Raw genomic sequence first — 24,918 nt, 5'->3', positions numbered from 1 at the left:
CAAGAGACAGAGTCTATTGTACAATCTGGCCAGTCGAACACAATATACAATCTCTCTCTCCAATTGGAGGTTGAAATGCAGCTCGTGCTCTTTAGATATCAAGCAGCCAACTAGGCCTGATGGAAAGGACTGTCTCTGGTGAGTACACTTTTAGTTATGCAGGGTCATGCTGAGCTGCTTCCCCTTCTTAAAATGTGTATGAAAGGACATACATATGTCTGTTTTACACTGCTAATCTATACCACAGTATTAATCCAAACTTTTTTCTCGACATTTAAATGTCATCAGCTATCTAAAGTGTATTGTATTTCTATACCCATGGTAAATGATGATTGTTTTACAGACCTATAGTGCATTTATTTTAAATCGATCCCCGTGCTTCTAAATGGACCTCTGAATAGATAAGGTTATATGATTTGAGATGGATCAATAAGAGAGATGGTAAACAATTGATTTATTTAGAGTTTCTATCCTGTAGAATAATTTGTTTGATGTTATTTTAGGTGTGTTATATGAAGCATGCAAACATGTCCATTGTATTTAAAAAAGAAAATTAAATCGGAATACGTTTGATAAAACAATGACTGATTTGTGTTTATGGACATAACAATATAGATATATCTAATAATTCCGTCATGTTGAAATATCTCGTGCAAACATTAGGGGGCAGTAATATCTCACAAGATGTATCTTTTACATACCATGTGAAAAAAACACATGCACTTCTTTTCTGTCTCTAGTCATGCTGTGTTTTTCCTCCTGACTGATAGAAATAAAGAAAATCTGAAGCAGATAATTGAATGTGACAATGTATCTTAGATCCAATATGTGTTGTCTTTGCTCTAGAGTGAGGAGGATGCTGGGCCGAACAGAACACAGAGGTACAGTATGTCCAAAGTGAAGCAGGTTCACACATTGCCGTTACTTTTCACCTCCCTGATCCTGCCCTTATAGATGAAAAGCCCACATAGCCTAAAGTAAAGTAGTGATCCCCTACAACAGTTAATCTTTCAGAGGCTCCCCCTGTGGGAGGTTATTCATCACAACCTCCATTTAACCTTTGACCCCTCTCTTTGTGTTATTGACCTCACCTCATAATCCTCAAAAAAGGCACTGTAGATTAGGAACAGGTGCAGGTGGAGTGCTTATAATGTTGTGTGTGTGTGTGTGTGTGTGTGTGTGTGTGTGTGTGTGTGTGTGTGTGTGTGTGTGTGTGTGTGTGTGTGTGTGTGTGTGTGTGTGTGTGTGTGTGTGTGTGTGTGTGCGTGTGCGTGTGTGTGTGTGTGTACTGCTCCTCCTGCTCCAGGCGTGTGCAGGCTGCTATCATCAGTGATGTCTGGAACAGAGTCTCACACAGACAGAGAGGAGGACTACAGGTTCCTCCACAGCATGCTGATGGAGAAGAAGCTCCACCTGCTCTTTAAGGTGATGACACGTTTGTTCTACAAACATCCATGCTAGTTTACTTCCACTGAGTTAAATCACCGCATTTTTATTTATTTTGTGTAACTTTAAAGTAGCTCCTTTTTCTGCATAGAGCGGGTGATAAATATACATAGGTGAACATATTCAGATCGTGTTCTGATTAGTGATACTATCCATTAATAAAAATGTGCAAGTATTTATTCGAAAGATGTGTCAAAATAATCTAGGGTACAACACCATACACTTTGTATATAATTCTATACAGGCAGAATGGCTCACGCCGGTGCTACACAACATATATTATAATTATATATCATTATTACTAGTGCATTAATATGTATGTAGCACTGTATTTATGATCTGGTAAAGATCTATTTTACTGTTTGTTGTATACAGTTTGGTAGGTAAATGCATTGCAACATATCATACTTTATAAGATTATGGGACAGTTTGTGTGCAAAATATGAATCGGTTCAGGGACTAATAAATCAAGTAACTTAAAATGAAGCACAGCAATTAAAGCAATAGTTAAGTCAATGTTACTTTCCACCTCGCTTGAAAAAACACAGAAACGTGCCTCGGTTATACTGAATATCTTTCAATAGATTATATTTTATGATTATAAAACACTGTAATTAGTAGAAGAATCAGTAGTAGTAGCAGCAGTATTTGGAGAAGTACTAGCAGTAGAAGTACAATAGTGACTTTTTCCATGTAGAGAAAACCTTTATTTTGATACTCTCCTGACTTCGACAGATCCACGAGCGGCTGAAGCGCTTTGAGAAACGAAGCCCCATCCCTGTCCAAGAGTGCGCTGTGAGCCTGGCCTCAGATGTAAGTGTCTCTCTCCAAACATCTTTTGCAGATAGACGCGCCGCCGAGGATGACAGTTTGACAGCGGAGGGAACAGGGAAAGGGTTTTTCCTCGTTCAAATACTTTCCTCTGACATACACATGACTTTCCTGTCACACGGAAGCATGAGTGGAACGCACACACACACACCTTCCTGTGTGTGCTGAATTACGCAAATTATATCTCAAAACTCGGCCACTTCGGAAGATCATCGCTTGACAGGCTTGTGTTTTACCGCAGATATCGTTTTGTATCTGCGCGGCCAGGAGTTTGGGTCACCGAGGACAGTGTCGAGCAAAAACGCTGCTAAAATCATTTTGTGTGTAGTCTAACATTTCGGGGTTGGAGAGCAGTACAATTCATTTCAGTTTCAAGATGAAGTGACAGTGAATACTCCCTCTGCGGCTGTGACTCAAAACGACACAGCCGGTCACCATTCCCTCCAGATGTGCATCAAATGTCATATACCGGTTCTCTCCACTCTTGTTACCAACCAATCACTCCTTTATGTCCATCCCATCCTGCTGTCTTACTGTATATGTACCACTTTGATCACATTCTTCGATAATTTCCCAGATTTTTCCCCCTCCCGGGCTTGAACTAAGTGTTAAAGCTGTAGTGCCTAACTTTCTCATATTAATGATTGTCGGTCACATTCAAGCCACCGGCAAAAGAATTGACAGAAAGTTGATTAAGCCTATCAGCTCCACCCAAAACTCACAGTAGGGAAGTGTTTACAAACTGGTGTCACCCCCTGACACTGGCGCAGGAGCTCAGAAAAAAGAAAAAAAAAGAAGCACCCAAGAAAAGTTTTGCTCGTTGATTCTACTGCTAAGAAAACACCTGGACATACAGCAGAAGGTATACAATCCATGCCACTCACTTAGGGCTTACCTCATGAAGAAGCGCAAACAGTGTTGTTGTAATTACTCAGAATACCTCTTGGGGGCAAGAGAAGTTGCGCACTATAGCTTTAAACTAGGATAATGTTCCTACACTTTTCCCTTACTCTATGCTTCCATCTTTTCTCCCCTCAACCCCCAAACCACACTCCCTGTCCATTATAACTATTCTTCTCTTCTTTTTCAGTATCCTTTCCCCTTTCTCTCCATTTGCTTTGCCTCACATTCTCCCTACACCCAAACGTACTGTAGTTCCTGCCATATTTCCACACTGTCTGTCTATCCCCACGCACTCCTCTCCATCTCTTTCCCTTCAATCCCTTTAGCTTCAGATTCGGTTAGACAGCCTCTCTCTCCGCCTGGCTTAAATCATCAGGGCCTACTGGTGAGGGCCAAAACCATGCGTCTGTTTCCCCTCAGAGAGGCTTCTGTTTGCTCACAGTGGAAACTAATGACCTTCATGCATTGTGTCTCTGGAGTGTGCCTCGACATCTTGAAGCAGTAGAAGTCATTACAGTAATATGCTCGACAAGACGGGCGACTGCACACAGTCACTCCCCGCCTTCTCCAACTCGCCACTGACGGTCAAGGCTGCTCTGTTGTATACTGTCGCCGCAGCTGTCGTGTGGCCTTGAACATTTGGGAGTTTGTTTTTCCCCAAAAGTGGCTAAAAGAAAAAGGGACCAATAGTTAACATAGAGAAGGGACAAGCAATTTCCCCAACATGGAGGCATAGTGGGAGTGTAGAAATAAGGACAGTACTGATGATGTGTCACTGCAGTTGAAGTTGAATTTCACGAACCCCTTTCTGTGCCTCTGCTCGTTTCTCTGTCTGTCTTGGCTTGTCCAGTGCAGTGTACTACAGCAAACCTCACTCAGGCCATGGTCTAAATATATACCTCTAATTATGAAAAGAATATATCCTGCATCCTCCTTCTCTTTTTCTCTGCTTCCAGTTGGCGGAGGACCTGATACGCCAAGGCGGGAGCGATGAAGTCAAAGAACTGGTTGCCCTCTTTTCTAAACCCCACTTCAAGGTAAATAGTGTTTCCTTCCATGGTGATGCGTTCCTATAGCTTCTCATATGGGTGAAGACCTAATAAATAAATAAAATAAAATTCTTTCTACCAAAAGAATGCACTTTTAAAAAGAAATAGATCAACAACATGTTGGGAAATGTGCTAGTTTCTTGATTAGATGCACCAGAGAAGAATGATACCACTCACTCACTTAAAGCTATAGTGCGTAACTTTTTCATATAAATGAATATCGGCTAGATTCAAACCTTTGGCAAATGAGTTGAAACAAAGTTTTTTTTGATGAAGCCTATCAGCTCCACCAAATTCTCTGTAATTGTCAGTATAGCAGCATTTACAAAGCCGTGTCGCACCCCGCCACTGGCACAGGTGCTCATCAAACACCCACAAAATGTTCCAGTTGTTGATTCTAGGGCCACGGGAAGTTTAGCTTATGACTGGGAGCGAGCATAGGGAAACAGCTAGCTTTTCTCTGTTAGAGGTTAACAACAATAGCCTATCTCCCTGATAAAACACACATAAATAAATGTTCTAAACATTGTTTCGGTATGAATTAAATAACCCCATATAACGTGTTCATTTGTGAGGTTTATTTGTGCCACAAGGCATATTTTTGGACATTTAAGACAGAGCCAGGGTAATGTTTACTCCTGTTTCCAGTCTTTATTCCACGTTACTTAAGCTAACAGGACAGACATGGGCGTGTTAAGTCGCTCTTCATCTAACTTTTGGCAAGCAGGAAAAAAGCATGTCAAAAGCTCACCTTAAGCGACTTCTTCAAACTGTGAGAGAGTCCAGTTTTTCTCTGACTGAAGCACATTTTGTAATTGCCATTCATATGGACCATTTAGGAAACAAGAATTGAATTAATTCTGAAAATGCTTGTTTTTGTTTCCTTCTCTATAAGGACCGTTATGAATAAAATAAAGCTATGAATGTTGTGGTTACACATTCAGTCATTCACATGGCTAACAGTAGCGCTGCAATATATTTAATTCAGCCATGCTTCGTCTCTAAGCTATGCGGATGCTGCTTACACACACATCAAAAGGCTTGTAGTATTTTGTTTCCTACATGGTTCACACATATTAAACCAACTGTAGATTTTATTTTACATTGATTTCACCTCATCATTCTGCCCACCGAGAGGTGCTGACATCTATTAACCACACTGGCATTGAAGCTAATCTACTCCCTAGTTATGTTTATTAGTGTTCACTCATGTAGGGGCCCAGCCTACTGAAATGCATGTTTCCTTATTATAGATCTGCTGACAGTCATACTTCAGACACATACACACAGACACACAGACACACAGACACACACACACACACACACACACACACACACACACACACACACACACACACACACAGCGTATGGTTTTCCAATGAGCTGCAGAAGTCGTTGCTTTTCTTATTGAGGAGACGAAACCAGCCGAGAACTCACAGGTTTGTTTAAACAGTCTTAATGACCTGTTTGTTCTTGGCCCCAACGTAGGAGCTCACACATACTTACGAGAGACTGTGGGTATAATATTCTGTAAATGAATGTTTGTTTTTTGGAAACCTACCTCTGAAAGTGGCCAGAGACACATTGCTCACGCGTTGGCAGCTTCTGAGCAGAGCAACCGTTAACGGACGTGGGGATAACAAGTAGACTAACTGACGGATGGATTGGCTGATTGTTCAAATTAAAGTTGACGAGCAGATGTTTTCCCCCCGTCTCATTCTTTCTCATTACGGTAAATTCCCCTTCTTGTTGGGAATGTACCTTGTCCAGGCTCACTGCAGTAGATTAACGTTTATCCAGAATGTTGTTTTTTTTCTCCAAACAAACCTAGAGTTTTTTACACTGCCAAAGTTAACAAAGGATGACCTTAAATGAACTGCCTGGGAATTGATAGTGAATCATATTTCAATTCACAGTCCTCAGTCGAAAAAGGGAGTTTGTTTGTTTTGTTCTAGGACGTGTGAGCCATGTACAGAGGTTCTGCTTTACTTGTGTGTGGGGTTGTGTTCAGGTGGTCCACAGTCGGGCAGTACATACATTCCAAACTAAATCAAAGCGGGCTTGTTGGCGCGGGCGAAATGGAAGGTGTGTGACGAGACGAAAGCACTGTATTTGGATCAAATCTCCATAGTAGTGAGCGCAGGCAGGGCAAGCAATCCTGTTGGAATTTTTGCACTGCCTCATTTAATTACCCACTCGCCTTTAATTAGGTTTCAAGGATTGGTTGCATTTTTGTTTTAGTGCCTTTAAACCTTACAGTTACATTCATCCATCTTTTGCCAAACCAGTGACTGTCATTTATTCTCCCATATAGTGGACGGCATGAAATTAACAGATTTTTAGCAGTGATTACTCTGGCATTTGTTCACAATACCAAGGTTCAATGCTGACAACAACTTGACAGCCAATATGCATATTTCCATTATGTTTGGCGTATACCTCTGGTCTTAAATTATAAAAAATGCCCTTTTTCATTGTTTTAAAACATGGCAACTGGCAGTTAGATTCATGGCCAATCAGAGCAGACTGGACTTTTTGGAAGGCGGGGCTAAGAGACAGTCTCTTAAACGTATCGGGTCAAACAGAGGCTGAAAAGAGGAGTTGCAACAATGGCACTGGGACACTACTCCAAGAAAGCAGTTTCTGGTAGAAACCTAAATAACAATTTTGAAAGTGAAAAGAAGCATACTATGTGGCTTTTTATCAGTATACATTTTTAGAATTCAAAGTAACACACACGTCCTGTTCCTATTTCCTTTACAGAGTTTCCTGTCTGTCCATGACGCTGTAGCTCAGAGAGACTTCGAGCCTATTCTGCCACCAATTCCTGATGACATGCCAGAGGAGGACGAGGAGGATTCAGTCAAAATTGTCAGTCTGGTCAAAACCAAAGAGCCCCTGGTCAGTAAACATTGTCATGTGTCAAAGGTCAAGTTAAAAATGTGACTTCGGCCTATCACCTGGCTTAATCAATCATTCTTTATTCTCAGAGTTACACTTAAACACTAACTGAAAGTAAATGAGAAGATTGATAAAAGACTCAAGTCTGTTTGCTAAATGTGCAGCTAAAGCCTGCATGCGGTTAGTTTAGCTAGAATAGAGACTGGAAACAGGCTGAACAGTTAGCCTGGTTCTGTCAAGAGGTTTATATATATATACAGTATCTCACAAAAGTGAGTACACCCCTAACATTTATTCAAATATTTCATTATATCTTTCCATGCGACAACACTGAATAAATTACACTTTGATACAATGTCAAGTAGTCAGTGTACAGCTTGTATAACAGTGTAAATTTACTGTCCCCTCAAAATAACTCGACACACAGCCATTAATGTCTAAACTGTTGGCAACAAAAGTGAGTACACCCCTAAGAAAAAATTTCCAAATTGGGCCCAAAGTGTCAATATTTTGTTTTGCCATCATTATTTTCTAGCACTGCCTTAACCCTCTTGGGCATGTAGTTCACTAGAGCTTCACAGGTTGCAACTGGAACCCTCTTCCACCCATTCATGACGACATCAAGGAGCTGGTGGATAATAGAGTCCTTCCGCTCCTCCATCTCCCGTTTGAGGATGCCCCAAAGATGCTCAATAGGGTTTAAGACTGGTGACATGCTTGGCCAGTCCATAACCTTTACCCTCAGCTTTTTTAGCAAGCCAGTGGTCGTTTGGAGGGGTGTTTGGGGTCGTTATCATGTTGCAGTACTGCCCTGCGGCCCAGTTTATGAAGGGAGGGGATCATGCTCTGCTTCAGTATGTCACAGTACATGTTAGAATTCAATGAACTGTAGATCCCCAGTGCTGGCAGCACTCATGCAGCCCCAGACCATGACACTCCAACCACCATGCTTGACTCTAGGCAAGACACACTTGTCTTTGTACTCCTCACCTGGTTGCCGCTCCACACTCTTAACACCATCTGAACCAAATAAATGTATTTTGGTCTCATCAGACCACAGGACATGGTTGCAGTAATCCATGTCCGTAGTCTGTTTGTCTTCAGCAAACTTTTTGTGGGGTTTCTTGTGCATCATCTTTAGAATAGGCGTTCTTCTGGGATGACAGCCATGCAGACCAGTATGATGCAGAGTGCGGCGTATGGTCTGAGCACTGACAGGTTGACCCCCCACCCCTTCAAGCCCTTCAGCAATGCTGGCAGCACTCATACGTCTATTTTCCAAAGCCAACCTCTGTGTACGACGCTGACCACATGCACTCAACCTTCGTAAACTGGGCCGCAGGGTGGTATTGCAACATGATAACGACCCCAAACACACCTCCAAGACGACCAGTGGCTTGCTCAAAAAGCTAAGGGTAAAGGTTATGGCCTGGCCAAGCCTGTCTCCAGACCTAAACCCTATTGAGCATCTTTGGGGCATCCTCAAACGGAAGGTGGAGGAGCGCAAGGTCTTTAATATCCACCAGCTCTGTGATGCTGTCATAAATGGGTGGAAGAGGGTTCCAGTTGCAACCTGTGAAGCTCTAGTGAACTACATGCCCAAGAGGGTTAAGGCAGTGCTGGAAAATACTGGTGGTCACACAAAATATTTACACTTTGGGCCCAATTTGTAAATTTTTTCTAAGGGGTGTACTCACTTTTGTTGCCAGCAGTTTAGACATTAATGGCTGTGTGTCGAGTTATTTTGAGGGGACAGTAAATTTACACTGTTATACAAGCTGTACACTGACTACTTTACATTGTATCAAAGTGTCATTTATTCAGTGTTGTCCCATGGAAAGGTATAAAGAAAAATGTGAAGAAATGTGAGGGGTGTACTCACTTTTGTGAGATACTGTATATATATATATATATATATATATATATATATATATATATATATATATATATATATATATATATATATATATATATATATAAACCTATATATATTATGTTCTTTATTTTATTGAAAATAACGGAATAAGATACAACTTGGTCATTTGTAAACTTTTGACCTGTTGCTTTAGACAGCTAACTACCTGCTGGCTCGAGCTGCATATTTATGTTTTTGTTCAAACATGAAAGTGGTATCCAACTCTCAGCAAGAAAGTGAATAGCAATATGTCCCAAACAGTCAAACTATTCATTCATTCAGCAGTTGTAGCGGAAGGTTTATAACCTCTCAGTTAAAAAGCACTGGGGATAAAAGTGAATTCCTATCGTGGACACACATGATGACCTGCACTAACATATAAAATGTATTTTTCACTCTACCCACGAGAATCCTTAAAATGTCTCTAAAAACATATACAACTGTGTTTTACTACTTGCGAGCCTGTTTCTAATTTGGTCTACCTGGCCTTGTAATGCACACAAAGCAAACACAAACGCAGGTATTAGAGCTAAGACAACCATGTAACAGGGTAACTGCACTCTAACATTTGCAATTTGTCCAGCCACAATATATGACATCCACATAGCAATAAACATATCCAAGGGACTGAATTTATGTCATGTTGTCAAACGGCATGACTGATAAAGCCATGTATGCCAAGGCGTAGCAGGACGTACAGTCCTTGAAATGACAGGGAACATAAGAAAAGGCTGGATCACCTTTGCGTCTGGCGCGCTGCTCGCTTCCCTCAACCAGGAATTTCCACAGTCAATTCTTCCACATCTTTGTTGCCATATATCTGCTTTGACGCACAACATACTTTCAGCATTGTTGTGTGTGTGTGTGTGTGTGTGTGTGTGTGTGTGTGTGTGTGTGTGTGTGTGTGTGTGTGTGTATTTGCGCGTGTGTGTTCGCGTGTGCACATATTTACACATGTGTATATGCTCTGCAAAACTATGCCTCTGAAATGAGGCCTTTAAAGCCGTTGAGGGCATTAAAACGGATTGGGATGATTTCTCTTCCGTCTTTGATGTAAATCAACTTGTTTCAAGGTCTCTAATCATATCTAATCTTCTTGATACTGCCAGACTAATCTAGGTTTATTCCACCTTGTCCCAAATCATTGTCACTTATTTCTGGAAATATCCTGGATCAAGTGAACCTGGACTTAAATCCAATCAAAGAACAAAGAGCACTTACCTTGGCCAAGGTCGCAAATCCTTTACATTTGTTATTTCAATAAAAAAAAATAAAGAATTTTTTTTTTGATCTGCAGCTGGATCTAGAATTCCATGAAATACATATAGTGATGGACAGCATTTGCCAGATTTTTTTCCACTAAGGTAGGTCCAGTAGCTCATTAGAAAATAGCATAAATTATCAAAAAAACGACTGCACACAAAGTTAATACCCCTTTAAAATTTCCTGGACCGTCATCAATAAGTGAAGCTTTTTTTTCTGAGCCTTACTTTCCACCAAATTTCATTGGAATCTTTTAAAGTTATTGACATATCCCGCTGAACTAAAAGCCAAAAAAAAAATCACCAAAAACCTAACCCATATGGCAGAGATGAGTATAATCTTTTTTTCTCTCTCTTTAAAAAAAAAACTAAAATATGCTTTTAAGGGGAAACGTGAGAATAATTGACTTAATGATGAACTGTTTTTGCAGTGTGTGTGTGTTTGCTTGTAAGTTAGAAGAATGGGACCAATAATAGAGAACATACTTTTGTATTGATCCCAAAACTAGATTGGAGGGGGGCTGACCTTTTTCTGACACGGCCCCCTTTGATTGATCCAGCATGTTCCCGTTTTTTCCAGACAACAGGGTTACACCCAAGGGCGAGTTGATTGTAGTCAACTACATAAGATGCTCTTTCCATTGCGATTTGCTCCCCATCAATAACAGCTGTTGAAAGTAATGCTGATTTGGTTTAACCTTTTTCCACTGCATTGTGTGTTACATGTATTTAAATGATACAAATAAAATCCCTAATTAAGATGCTTGTCTAGACTATAATCAAAGCAACATGTTGTATCCGCTGTCTATCGATTGACCTCTCTGCCTCTGTGCTTGTGTGTCTGTCCGTCATCCTTCCATTCCAACACCACCATCCTGAAGGGGGCCACAATAAAGAGAGATAAATCCACTGGGGCTATTGTTGTGGCGAGGATCATGAGAGGAGGTGCAGCTGATAAAAGCGGTGAGCCGATGTTGCGTCCACTCTACACTTCCCTGAACCATTAAAGGTGCACTATGTAACTTTGGGTGTGACAGAGAAATTAAACTATATGTTTGGAATAATGTTTGAAGTTAGAAAGCTACCTGAAAATCTACTGTTTCACAGTTGTTGCTTACAGCAGCAGGTCCAACAGTTTTGTTAAAAAACATATTCTGTAGTCTTACGTTTGTGTCCAGGTGCTTCAAAATAAATTAGTTTTTGATTATATTGATGAAATAATTTGTTAATAAGATTTTCATGTAGAGAAAATATGTTTTGTTAACTAACTGCAGGCTCTACAAATGTAAACAAATCCCCTTCCCCTGAAAATGCATAGTGCACCTTTAAATCAGGCTGCTGTTACAATTATAATGATGAATGGTATACATATACTGTACATGTCAAAGAGAAGAGCGTATAGTACACATTTCCATATGTATTTCCAACACTTTGAAGGCCTGATCCATGAAGGAGATGAGTTGAAAGAGGTGAATGGAGTCTCACTGGAGCACAGGAAGCCAAAGGAAATCCTTCCTCTTCTGGTTAGTCTCACCTTAGCTGTTTGGTGTTGCTGTTTGCTTCCATGTCTCCTTGTTGGATGTTTTGGTTCCTTTTCTCCTCTTTGCAATCAACCTTTACTTTCTTCTTGTCTATGTTGTAACTTAAAAGGATAAGGCTGGGTTTGCATCACACCTGTCTGTCAATGCATTAAAAAAAGTATTGTTTTATAGTTAAATTTGGGGTGATTCAAAATAACCTAAATACAGTGTAACACTGTGGCTTATTCATGTGGTTTTTTAAAAGGTTTTTTTAAGATAAAAAAAAAAGATTTAAACAATTAAGCAATATTCCACGTCCAAAGGAATAATATTTTTCAGTCTTTGGCTGTACAGACAGAATACTTGTTATAATTTATACATCTTTTCAGCTAAGAAAATGAACTTACAGCCAGGAGATGGTTTGCTTAGCTTAGCAAAGGGGTAAAACAGCTAAAATCTGCCAATAAATAGGCTACTTATTTTTATAAACTTTTGTTTTGGCACTTATAAGTGCTGATAGTGTAATTTCACTACCCTCTGACAGAATCAAGCTTGATATTAGGTGTTGGACACTTTTAAGAAAATGTTTCCAAAATATTAAACTGCTCTTCTTGTGCAGGATCGTTCTCAGGGTGAAATTACATTCAAAATCATTCCTGCCTCCTCCAAGGAAGAAATGTCAGCAAATAAGAAAAAGGTACAGTTAATATTAACTCCACATATTCCGTGCTGTGTGTATTTTACGTTAGCATGCAAACTGGCTGCATGCGCAAAGTTGCCCACCTGGTTCACGTAAAAAGAGATGAAATCAGGGAAATCTTGTGTTTTCGGTTATATTTTTGTGTTTTCGCCACAACGCTGTCACTAGAGCAGCGTGTTGTCAAGAAGTAAACTCAGATCAAAGAGTCAAGGGATAAGGCACTCACTAACTGCATTGCAATTTACTGCTTTTATTGGTTTAAACACTTGATTGATGAGTTTGCACACATCACATGTGATGATCCGTATCAACTCAAGTTTAAGATTTACAATACATTTATGAACTTAATGCGGAAAATTTCAAGTTTCACGGTCCTCTTTGGCTAGTTAAGAACTCTAGGCCACTACCACCACCACATACATACATACATGGAGTGGATAGTCCAAGCTGGAAACTGTTAGAGAGCCGGGAGCATTTGTAAAGGATTAAGACAAATTATTCTTTATGATCATGGTCATTTCTCAAAAGTGACACAAGCTTATGTGGAGAAAAAAAGCACCAGACCCAGACGTTCTGTCCGTTGCCAGGATTCACAATGAGCTCACAAAGCTGAAGTATAGGAGAATAGAAGGATGAATAAACAGTTAAAAAAATGTAATGTGAATTGAGTGATTTTCTTTTTTCAGCTGTTTTTGCGGGCACTTTTTGACTATGATCCTAACGAGGATCCTGCCGTGCCGTGCAAGGATGCAGCGGTAGCCTTTAAAAGGGGCGATGTCCTCCAGATTTCCAGCATGGAAGACGAGGCATGGTGGCAGGCCTGTCATTATGGGGAAAGCAGCACTCGGGCAGGCCTCATCCCGTCACAGCAGCTCCACGAGAGGTGGTGAATTATGGCTTATTGTAAATCGCAAAGAGTCCACTCACTTGAAAACCCCTGTGATATATATTATACCTATGAGACATTTTCTTTAAAGCGTCTGGAAAGCTGGTCTAAAATAGTAAAAAAGATGGGTGTCTCAATAGGCTTTTACAACAATCTGATATAAAATAAAAGTTCATCTGTATAATAAAACTTAGTTTAAAAAAAAACAGCTCATTTACTGTCAAGAGTAGACAAGACTTTGGTTGGCGTGGCCTGTATCAATTGGTCTCCATGGCAACAGTCATTGTTTTTATGGAACGTTCGTGCAGAGAACTGCCGTGATTGGTTCAAAATACTTATTGAGTAATGAGAACCAGAGCATAGCCCGTCCATCAAAACCAAATTTCTAAAGTTTATCAAATTTAAAAGATAATATCTTTAACTATTGATAGGATTGACAAATATAACTCTGTTCAGATGCTTACTATCATGCAACTAACTCCCCCAAATTACGTAGTTAAAAGGAATTTGTGGATTTGGGTTTACAGAGGATTTAAATCCTAATTCATTCTTTTTTTATCTGTCTTTCTACAGGAGAGTGGCACTACAGCGACCTAAAGCCCTGTTCAACCCCCGAAGAGTCAAATCAACAGGTGATGAACCCAAGTTTGTCCATAAAAAAAAATCACCCCACCTGTAAGGAATAAAACACTTTTTAACAATTTCCAATAAACACATTAGCGGTCCTTTAGCGCTATGCCTAGGGGTGACAGGCCAGGTCTGAAGAGCATGGCCCAGGTCGGGGGGTCATAGGTGAGCTCTGCTGCCCTCCTGTTGTACTCACATTGCCTTCGTTTTGCTCCACATGCTCCACAGATGAGGCTCAAGGTACTGTCTGCTTGAATTTGCTTTTTGAAACCTCACCTTGAGCTTAATTCACCTGGAATAATATGCATGTGTATTATAGGTATTGGTTTGGTGTTGTAAAAGATTTAAAGAGGTGTACTATCCCAAAGTAATAATCATGTAATGCTGCCCGCACCACAGAGGATTCTGGGAAATGTTCCTAAGTTGTTTAACCCTGCAGGTTTGAAAGAATCTGACCTTCTGCAAATTCGCTAGTTTTTCGCTAACAGTCACTTTGTAAGGCTAAGGTAGTTATTAATATTGCTCAATTGTGGATATCGTTTTTTAAATGAAACTATTATTAGAATTTTCCAAAGTCAAATATGACATTTGGGTCAGAACATATGCTAATACTTTGAGTATGAAATTTCAGAGCAATGCAGATGTCATCCCCTTGTGGTTTTTGTCCACGATTTCCTCACTCTTTCCTCTTCTGTCTTCCTGTTTTTTTTTCCAGTCCTGGAGGATGTAGACTATGGAGCTATAACAGGGATCCATATCGGTGAGATGTTTGACTTGTTCCACTGGTACTGGAAAAAGGACCAATATGATACTAGACAATGCAACTCAGGGCAATTGGACATGACAGCTCACAACACACACTTATATCGACTATATAGGGTGAACTTTGCAATAATAATAGACGGAGAAAAACCAGCGACAAAAGGAGGCCCTGGTTATATATTTACAGAACAAACCCGTTCATATGATGATGTAGTTGTGGTCGGGAGATTTGTGGGAGAGGACTGGAACAACGAATGTGGGGTTTTTTTGCCTTCCCATTTATCCCATTTGTCTTGATCTGGTGGATTGGATGTGAAGTGTGCGCAGATGAGCGGTGCAGGATGTGTTCATATGGGGGCCGTGCACTTGAGAGGCTGATTGTAAAAAGGTTCCTTACATCTGCAGGAGGCAAGATAATTACAGATGTTTGCGAGATATCAGTTCTGCGAGTCATGTGTGTTTAATAATGTGCACTTCATCTCATCTCAGGCCAGATTCCACCTGAGGACGGGCCTCAGACAGACTGTGTGTTTTGTCTTTCGTCTGGCGTGTAAACACTTACTGATGCTGCACGACCCAATGACTTCATGTGCAGAGCAATCAGAGGAGAGAGTGAGAGAGAGACGAGGGACATGGTGGGGTACTGCGTGTGGACACCAAAGTAAATGCAAGGTGATGAGGGGAAAAAAACAGGCCAATAGCTTGACCCACTTTATCTCCCAATGGTTTATTGTCTCAGGCCATGGTTACCTGTGTCTGCCCCTAAGAGAAATATGACAAAACTCTTATTTGCTTTCTTGCCGAGAGTAAGACGAGAGGATCGATGTCGCTCTCATGTTTGTCCGTTAAACATGAATTTAAAGCCAGCAGCCAGGTAGCTCAGCTTAGCATTAAGAATGGAAGCAAGGGAATGCAAATATATATCCAACTTGTTATTTTTACACTTCAGTTTTTGTTCGGTTATTTTATACCATATAGAAGGGTCCAGGCTAGCTGTTATTCCCCGCTCCGCAGATTATGCTATTGAAAAACACTGGGGAATACAACAAGTCAGTTCCAAACCTGTCTGCCTGTCAATTGTGTCAGTTGTTTTAAACTCAGGCCATATTCTTATATTACTAGCTTACCAAAATGAAGCCACACTTGATCGTTAGCTTGTTGATCAAAGTAGCCAAGTTGATAGACATGGGCTCTCTTTATAGGCTCCTCTATATAACGTCTGTCCAAAGCTGGTGGCTATCAAAATTAATATGTTAGAAGGTGCAGCTATGTCATTGATATCAATTGGGAAAACGTTTTATTTAGATTTCCAAAGAATGTTTTTGAGGTAATCAAATTTGAAGGATTTAATCCAATTCCCTCTTATACCCACACGCAAACCAAATATTTAGTTTCACTTGAGAAATATATGAAGGTAAAGGCACTATTTACTGAATAGTTATTAGAGTGGTATGACTTTTTTCATCTCGCTCTTGGCAAGAAAGCGAATAAGCGCATTTCCTGAACTTTCTGTCTAATTTATTAAATGGCGAAGCTTTACTATTCAGTACAACTTAAGTTCCCTAAATGGTCTCAGTGTGTTCATGGAAGACTACGATGCGTTTTACGGAGAACTGATCTGGGCTCATATCATATAATCTTGACATTAAGGGCTTTGGCCCGTTTTGAGTTGCATGTCATCGCTCTTATCTCTCCTCTCACTCTTAATTCATGCTGACCAGTGAAGCAGAAATATCTTCAAGCATTTCCAGAAAAGAACTAATGTTTTACGGCTGAGAGCATTTTCAGTAACAGATGAGAATTTTACTGCCAGAATTCATTTAGACCACCAATTACAAAAATGTTTTTCCTCTGGACCTCTATTTCAATCTAGGAAATGAGATTTCTCCTTTTTCTGTAGAACATTGGTCGTATGCTCTACGTATTACGCTCTTTACATTTCTGAGTGAAATCATCAGTCTAATTCTCATGTAAACAAAGGGTTTGACATAGTCTACTCGTACTGCCATGTTTCTTTAGAATGAAGCCCCGAGAGGAAATGAGACAGATATGCTTACAAAGTGAAATTACGGCTGACGTCAAAGAAAAGCCTGGCAACATCACTTAGCAGCAGTTAACATCATGAAAGAGAGGGAGCTTGCCAAGCCAGGCCAGACCACAAGTCGCATGGCAGACGGTGGCAGTCAGACGGCCTGCAAGCCACGCGTGACAGACTGGGGTTGACTGAGATCTTTGCTATGCAGGGTATAGTGCTCGACACCTGAGTTTGTTTGGCAGTGCTGACGGTTTGGTAAAGACTGTTGTACTTTTCTATCCTGCCTCCCACTCCTACTAGCGTTTGACACGGTCCAGTTTTGACTTTGACTAATCAAGTGTAGAACCAAAGGCAGCATGTTCAATGGATTGTAAATCTTTGAGGTAGCCTAATTCAAGTATTTCACGCATGTTGAGCTTAATAAAGTATTAAGTTATCTAAAATTTGAAGTCGTCATATAGCTAAATAACATAAAAATGTCTGGTTGACTGTGAAGATGGGTAGATATGGGCTGGTTTTAGCATCCGTCAAGATAACAAATGTCTTTCTTTGGTATGTGTAGATTGGTTTGAATTAAGAAAACAACATGAAAATGTGCACCAACCTTTATATACTAACAATAGATCAAATGACTGGGTTTACCGTTAAAGGGGTCGCTCCTACGACAGTGAATTATCAACCAACAGTTGTAGTCTCCTTTAGTGACTTGTTTTGGATTTACAGCCTGCACCTTTACTGTTGTGGCTCACTCTCAAGCTCTCATCAACCTAATTTCAGGCTCTGTTATCAGGGAAAAAGCTCTACAAACACACCATATGCTACCTGATCACTGATCAGCACCAAACGACATATAGACAAAAATAGCAGCGGAGTGACAAATATTGCAGGAATCAAAGACAGAGCTAAAAGGAGAGTGAATAATAGACTTGCATTCGCTAATGTATAAATTGATAACAAACCCACCATATCAACTTTACAAGCCGATAATGCGCCTTGTGTTGTGTGTTGTGATCAAGGGACCGGAAAAATCAATGAATGCAGGTTTTTAGGACTGTGATTAAATGAGGATATCCCCCTGCCAGGTTTCAGTGATAAACCTGGAGGGTATAATGTCCTCTCTCTCTCTCTCTCTCTCTCTCTGTCTCTCTCCCTCTCTCTCTCTTTCTCTCTCTCATTCTCTTTTCCAGCTGGTTCAAGAAGGAGCTTTCGACTGGGGAGAAAGAGCAGTCGGGCCAGAGAAGCGGCTCGGTCTAGGAGGTGGAGTACAGGAGTGCACGGCTCACTGCGTGCCCCTACCTACAAAGAGGTGATCCCCTACCAGAGAGACACCAAAGACAGACAACGCCTGGTCCTCCTGCTAGGTACATATGAGCTGAACATGTAGCCATGTTAAGGAAACAGGCTTTTGTGTGGGAAATGTTGTTGTTCAAAGCACAATGTCAAAAGCTGGCAAAATGGTTTCCAATGTGTGAACGACTATAAGCAACTATTGTGAAATACTGTGTACATTGTTTAACATTGCTATACACAAGGCTTATAACATCCTGTGGTAGGGTTAATATCGCACGCTGTGGTCAGTTGTGTTCTGTTTTATGTTATCCCACTTCCCTTTTTTTTTTGTCCGTGTAACAAATTCAAAATAACATGATCCCTTTCACTAAAGGACAGTTTTGTGGAAGCAGTTGTTGATCAAAAGAAAAAGCAATGCGTTGATGATGATTTATGTTCCCACTCGTGAGCACAGGAAAAATCCTTTCCCATCAGAACCACAGTAAACACTGTCACATAACTCCCAGGTCAGAATATATTGTGTTCTCTTAAGTTACCTTAGCGGCCCACCCCAGATTCACTTCTCTGCCAATCCTGCAGGTCTGCTCTATGTATTCTTTGAGCTATATCTCTCCCAGGGGGAGCTTCACACTGAGCCCCGCCGACAGTCTTTTTAATGTCATCTTACGATACAAGTGTAGGTCAGCTGTGAACGAGGGAGAATCGAAGAAAGAGGAGAACTGGAGAGGTGCAAAAACAAAAGTAGATAGAGTGGAGATAAATGATAGTTAACGGAGAGAAAGGGATGAGTGGATTGTGAATGAGATCCCTCATAATGTCAGCCAAGTGCTCCATCATCAAGCTAGAACACTTAAGCTTGGATTTAGATTTAGACCTCTTTAATTGAGTTGGAGCTTACCCCGACTCTGGATTACATTTTACTGTCTGACGTGAAGGCTCTTCATTGACCGGAGGTCATCATTAAGAATATATGGCTTATTGGCAATGAGAGTTATGGACAGGAAAAAGCCAAACCTGGATGGCTAAAACAGGACCAGCTGGATAATGTTTCACCAGAAATATACCCGTTTTTGTTTGCATTGCTTACGCACTTTGGATGAAACAATAGACCGTTATGCCCCAGGAAAGTTGGTGCAAGTCACTGCCAGCCACTCTAAGCCATGCAGATCGTGTAACCCTCGAGAAAAAAGAAAGAAAAAAGTCGGAAGAAAGTATCCACACAGCCCTGATGATGCTCCGCTCCAGTTCCCTGGAGCAGCTGTGAAAGACATCAGCAGTGTAAGAGTGGAGAGTCCATAAACTTGATATTTTGTAATGTGTCAAGCTCATGCGACGCTGTGATGGAAAAGGCAGGTATGTCAGGAATCCTACTTTCAGACGGCGCTCCATTAGAGCCTGATGCAATCTGGGGCTGCAGAAATCTGCTTTAGAAGAAAATCCCAGATGCTACAGTGTGTGTGTGTGTGTGTGTGTGTGTGTGTGTGTGTGTGTGTGTGTGTGTGTGTGTGTGTGTGCACGCGAGAGCGAGTTTGCTTAACTGCATGCTTCATCCTGTGCATCCTACACTCCAACGACACTGATACCATGTGGCTTTGCAGATGTCACATTACGATGGCGATGCAATGGATTTTCCAGAGGGTATATGGGAGAATTAAACGTCTTTCGATAGACACATGAGGGACAGAGGGAGGCCGCTTGGAGAATCATTTTCAAACTGAAATCAGTATGAAATCAGAGCTCTGTCTGTCTGACTCTCTCCACCTGTGATGATAAAGGCAGATGTGTCCCCAGATCACTATAAGACTATTTGATGTTAAGACTTGTCGTGAGGAAAAACATTAGTACACGCGGCGTATGGGGGAATGAATACCCGTGTTTTGATCTTTTCTCTCAAGGGCCCAGCGGCGTTGGCGTTAATGAACTGAAGAGGAGGCTGCTGGTATCCGACCCTGACCGCTACGGCGTCACTGTACCGTGTAAGACAGACATTTGAAAAAGTTTCACCTCCACCACCACCATGGTTTCCCATCTTTTAAAGCTGTCCTCCTCAGCCTCGCCCATCCTGTTCTCTTTCAGACACCACGCGTGAGAAGAGAAGGCAGGAGAGTGAAGGGGTGGATTATCATTTTGTATCAACTCACATGTTTGAAGAGGACATCCTCAATCACAGGTACCGATGTGTCCCACTCATGTTTTGTTCTCCTACCTCCGTTTTTCAGGAGAATGATCTCCACCATTTCCACTGCTGGTCGATGCCAGTATGCTATTTCACTGTTTTTAGTCCCTGTCCTTTTTGTCTCTAGGTTTATAGAATATGGGATATACAGAGGGCACTACTATGGGACAAGCCTAGACTCTGTGCACAAAGTGATAGCTGAAGGCAAGGTGTGCCTCCTGGATGTGCACCCTAGTGTAAGTATGAATAGACCATCAACCAAAATAATTCATGTTTCTTGTGTAAATCATTCACACTGGTTTTCATCATTTGACCTGTTTATTCTACATATTGATCAAATAAAATCCTGGCAGTTTCCTGCCTTGCCATACCGTGCGTCAAAGAAAACTGCCATATTCAGTTGCAACATTTAGTATTATTTAACTTTTAGCTTCCAATGTTTAAAGTAATGCTAGTAGATTCACACCATGCTTGGATCTCAAGAGGAACAAGTGATGATGTGCTGTGTTTTTCGTGCCAAAGACTGACTAGTTGAACCAATAAAATCTTGGCTTATTCTTTGAATGTGTGTCTACGTTGTTTACAAAACGTATCTTAACCATAAGTGCTTACTTCTGCCTTCATCTGACCTTCCTTCTTTTTTTTTCGTCCTTATCGCCTCAGAAAATAAAGCACGTGTACACATCTGAGTTCAAACCGTACGTGGTGTTTGTGCAGCCGCCGCGTATAGAGGAGCTGCGCCTGACCAGACAAAAGGCCAAAGTCATCTGCGACGAAGAAGACAAGGGCTCGGTCAGGATCTTTTCGGTAAGAGAAAAAACAACCAGGACACATGTGTGAGGTCAGGTGCTTTTTCCATGTCTTGTAACACGCAGGGCCGCATGAGGTCATACACCCTGACTCCAAATACACCCACCCAACTCTTACAGTCATACACACCCACCTAAACGACCTTACTCATGAACACACCTTGACTTCCACATGGTTGACCCTGTGGATGGCATTTAAGAGACGTTTAAGAGACAGAGGGGGCTATGAGGCCGCTTGGTGGGTGGCTTCTCGTTACCCAACTCACGTATAGGTGAGAACTTTTTTGTCCGGAAGATGAAGGGTTACTTCTTTTGTATATATACGTATGTGATGGATTAAAAGATGGACTCAACTTCTCTGTGTTGCTTTGTGTTCAATCAAAACAACAGTGCATTTGTTTGATGGTAGATGTGTTCTAGATCACTTTGGTAACCCTCATCTGGCTCCACATTCACTCTTTGACCCCGGCTGCCCATGTGGCCCTTATTAAACCCACAAGGTCACACACCTGTGTTGCAGCATATGGCCAGGGGTTTGCCCCAGGGCCAAAAATTGCAGCTTTAAGATATTTCAGGCGTATCTTATAAAGGCTTGTGCTTTCAACTCGCACTGCAGCTGGTGTGAAAAGGTTTCCTTATCCTAGAGACTCTCGGCATGTAACGATGTGTTACTGCCTTGGCCGGTATAGTTGAATGGTCGCAGGGATCTGTTCCATGTCCAGTTCAGAGTTACAGAATGTGCAGATTATTGTCAAAAAACACACTTCTCGGAAGGATGTTTTTTGTCACCATATGGCCAGGCTTCAACAGGTCCATTAGCATTCCATCCACAGCATTTGTCCGGTCAACAGTGAATTTGACTTTAAACCTCCTATGAGGAACTTTTAAAAGTTTATGAAACAGTCTAATTTTTCCATGATCATAAATGAACTCAAACAGAAAACAAGACCATCAGCGAACAAATCGCTATCTTTATATAGTTAGGATTAATGCCTTTGCCTTTGATTTCCAGATAAAGAGACAAAACTGTACCAAATCAAAGGTGACTCATTACTTACTTCACCATGGTCATATTAATCTAACATAGTCACATATACATTTCCTCATTGCGGTGCATCCTGCGGTCTCTCCTTCACTCGCTTCCTTAACAAATGCATGCACTGCTGGCATGCTTTTGGGCACTGGTGTCGTAAAAACACTACCACGAGAATCAACAAAAACTGAAAATTCCTCGTAGCAAATCGTAGCAACTTTAAGCATCAATCGCTGATTCTTTCTTAGTGTTCCTTTAATAATTTTTATCTTTCACTTGATGGTTAAATCAAAAGACACACAAATCAAACTGTAAAGGCAGCTGAATGTGACCAAATGTAGCATCCCGTTACCGCATTTTATTTACCAAGGTGTTGTCTTCACACAGGAGGAGGATTTTGAAGACATGATTGCCTTGTCTGAAACCATGGAGAGCCAGTGCGGCCACTTCTTTGACAAGGTGATTGTCAACGGAGACATCGCCACAGCGTTCAGAGAGCTGAGGGCGGACCTCCAGAAGCTACAAGAGGCCCAATTCTGGTGGATTCCTGCAGAGTGGATCTGTTCCTCGCCGACAAAAGCGTGGAAAAACAGCGGTCATTTGGGCGCCTGGATTTGAACTTTGAACTCACAGAGAGACAAAGAAACAAAGGAAAAAAAATGACTTTATTATACCTAGGATATAAAGTTTGAGTTCCAGTTGTAAACAGGTCCTGTGATTACCACACTTTTCCACAGTGTCCCCTTAGTGCGTATCTAATTAGGCAAACAGAATCCATCTCTCCCTCCGTCTGTCTCGGAGCCAGGTTTTCTGTTGGCATTTGGCTGAAATAACGTCGGCATACGCAGGACAGAGGAGGAGGAGGAGGAGAAGAAAAAAAAGAATAAGAAAACTCTCCAGAGCTTGTGGCTGAGTGTAATCCTTCCTTGCCAAGTCGCAAACATCAGCATGTAATTATTCTGACAGCTGCTGCACTTCAATTAAATGTAATGTACACCAGAGAAATATTATTAGTAGAAGTCAAGGAGATATTTTGCCGACAACATGCTGAACAAAATATACACTGAAAAAAAGATAAACAGTCAATTAAAGACGGTAGACTGCTTCATGGCTGTAAGTTTAATAAGTGTGTACATATTGTTGATGATGACTATAGATGTTTTACATGTGTGATAGACACTATATAAACTTAGTTGTTGAACATTTTCAGGGCTTAACATTGTGCATTCTTAAGCACCTTAACGCCTTTATGGAACATTAATTGTATAGATGTCTTTTCTTTTTAAATACACTAACATATTGAAAACATATTGCAAGGTAATCACCATTACTGACACTCCTTTAAAGGTGCACTATGTAACTTTGGGTGTTTCAGAGAAGTAACATTTTCTAACATGTATTTTCATAACTTAATAAACAATCTTTCCTCACAGGACAATTGGATCTCTGGAACACTGTTTAAAGTAAGACAGCTACCTGAAAAAGTTACCGTTTCACTGTAATTGTTTACAGCAGCAGGAACCACAGTTTTGTTAAAGAGGACCTATTATACTACTTTTCTGGTCTTCATTTCTTGTTTTACACTGCTAGGCCCTCATTTATCAATTTTGCGTGGAAACTGGTGCAGATTCTGGCGCAAATACCTCCCTACGCCAGGTATCGCGTGGGATTTATCAAACAGGCGTATCTCGCCAATCTCAGCGTATGCCAGGCCATTATTGATAAATGCGGCGGATGAAAACTAGCGTATCACGCCCCTATATTTTCTCAGTTTAGAGGCCTCGCCCAGAGGTTTTACGACATGCATATGCGCAAGACGGCACTTCCCTGAAGTAGAAATTGACAGAATAACAGCGAAAGTAGAAAAAAAAGAGTTTCATTTCGGAGCATTAGCCTACAAGCAGCATCAAAGACATAAGGCAGCAGTTAGGAAGGAAATAACTGCTGCGGTCAACAGCGTTGGTGTTGACTCAAAATCGCCACTAAAAAAAGCGTGTTGCTGTTCTGAAATGCAACCAAATGGGGGTGCGGGGCTGCGGGCATAATATAAGTGGTGGAGGAGAAAAAGACGCACCAACTGTCCGATAATGGTCCCCATAAAATAAATACAGGCCTGCAGAGATTTCAATGATTGGCCCTTTTAGATAGCACTATTCAAAAGGGTTTTAAAAACTAAAAATAACACATTTAGCGTTTTACTGTATGACAGCATGCGCTTGGCACGAGTGGTCAGCCCGGCCGTCAGCTGCACAAGCCGACCCGGCAGCGATCAGCTGTGAGAGCGCCCACCGTCCTGCTCCACCAGCAGATAGGAACAACGTGCCGGTTAACGGTGGAAATAAATCGCTCGCTTTAGCATTAATGACACATTAAAAGAGGAACTAACATCTACAAAGTGCGTCAAATAAATAAAATGTTAAGCTGAATGTTGTGCCGTGTATTTTTTTGTATCATAAAGAGCAGTGTATGTCTACTACATATTTAATACTTAGGCTAACATTTTGAATGAATGCAGCCCCCGTGCCTCAGTGTCCCCCCAGCTGCCCTTTCGAAGTCCCATGCAGCCCTCCTAAGTGGCCGGTGTGCGCACTATTGAATCAGCTCTCCTACTCAGTTGCACACCATAAGCTGCTCATTTTTAAGTGATTATATCTTTATTTCGGTCTTATTTGCACTGCATTTGTATTATCTTCTAATAATTGTCCAACAAAGTCATCGGCTACCCGTCACAGCCTGCACTGCGAGTCCAAGCTGTTTTCAAATTTGCGTACAC

At 41.2% G+C, this 24,918-nt stretch overlaps 1 protein-coding gene across 1 annotated transcript; it reads left to right on the top strand.

Annotated features, from left to right (window-relative positions):
- Positions 1–22,763, top strand: LOC307255412 (MAGUK p55 subfamily member 7-like; the record flags this gene model as incomplete). The annotated part of the gene is made up of 18 exons (XM_080034094.1): positions 1–138; positions 847–881; positions 1,307–1,425; positions 2,182–2,259; positions 4,137–4,217; positions 6,993–7,130; positions 11,189–11,270; positions 11,745–11,830; positions 12,447–12,524; positions 13,214–13,410; positions 13,987–14,045; positions 14,756–14,800; positions 18,025–18,198; positions 20,023–20,103; positions 20,204–20,297; positions 20,431–20,539; positions 20,967–21,110; positions 22,533–22,763. Exons 2-18 carry the CDS (start codon positions 857–859, stop codon positions 22,761–22,763), a joined length of 1,821 nt encoding a protein of 606 aa, XP_079890220.1. The 5' UTR covers positions 1–138; positions 847–856.
- Between the last annotated feature and the right edge of the window lie 2,155 nt (positions 22,764–24,918).

This window comes from Ammodytes marinus, assembly GCF_949987685.1.
Source record: "Ammodytes marinus genome assembly, chromosome: 9".
Taxonomy (NCBI): domain Eukaryota; kingdom Metazoa; phylum Chordata; class Actinopteri; order Uranoscopiformes; family Ammodytidae; genus Ammodytes; species Ammodytes marinus.
The sequence above is the reverse complement of the archived record's forward strand: the minus strand, read 5'-3'. Positions and strand labels throughout refer to the sequence as shown.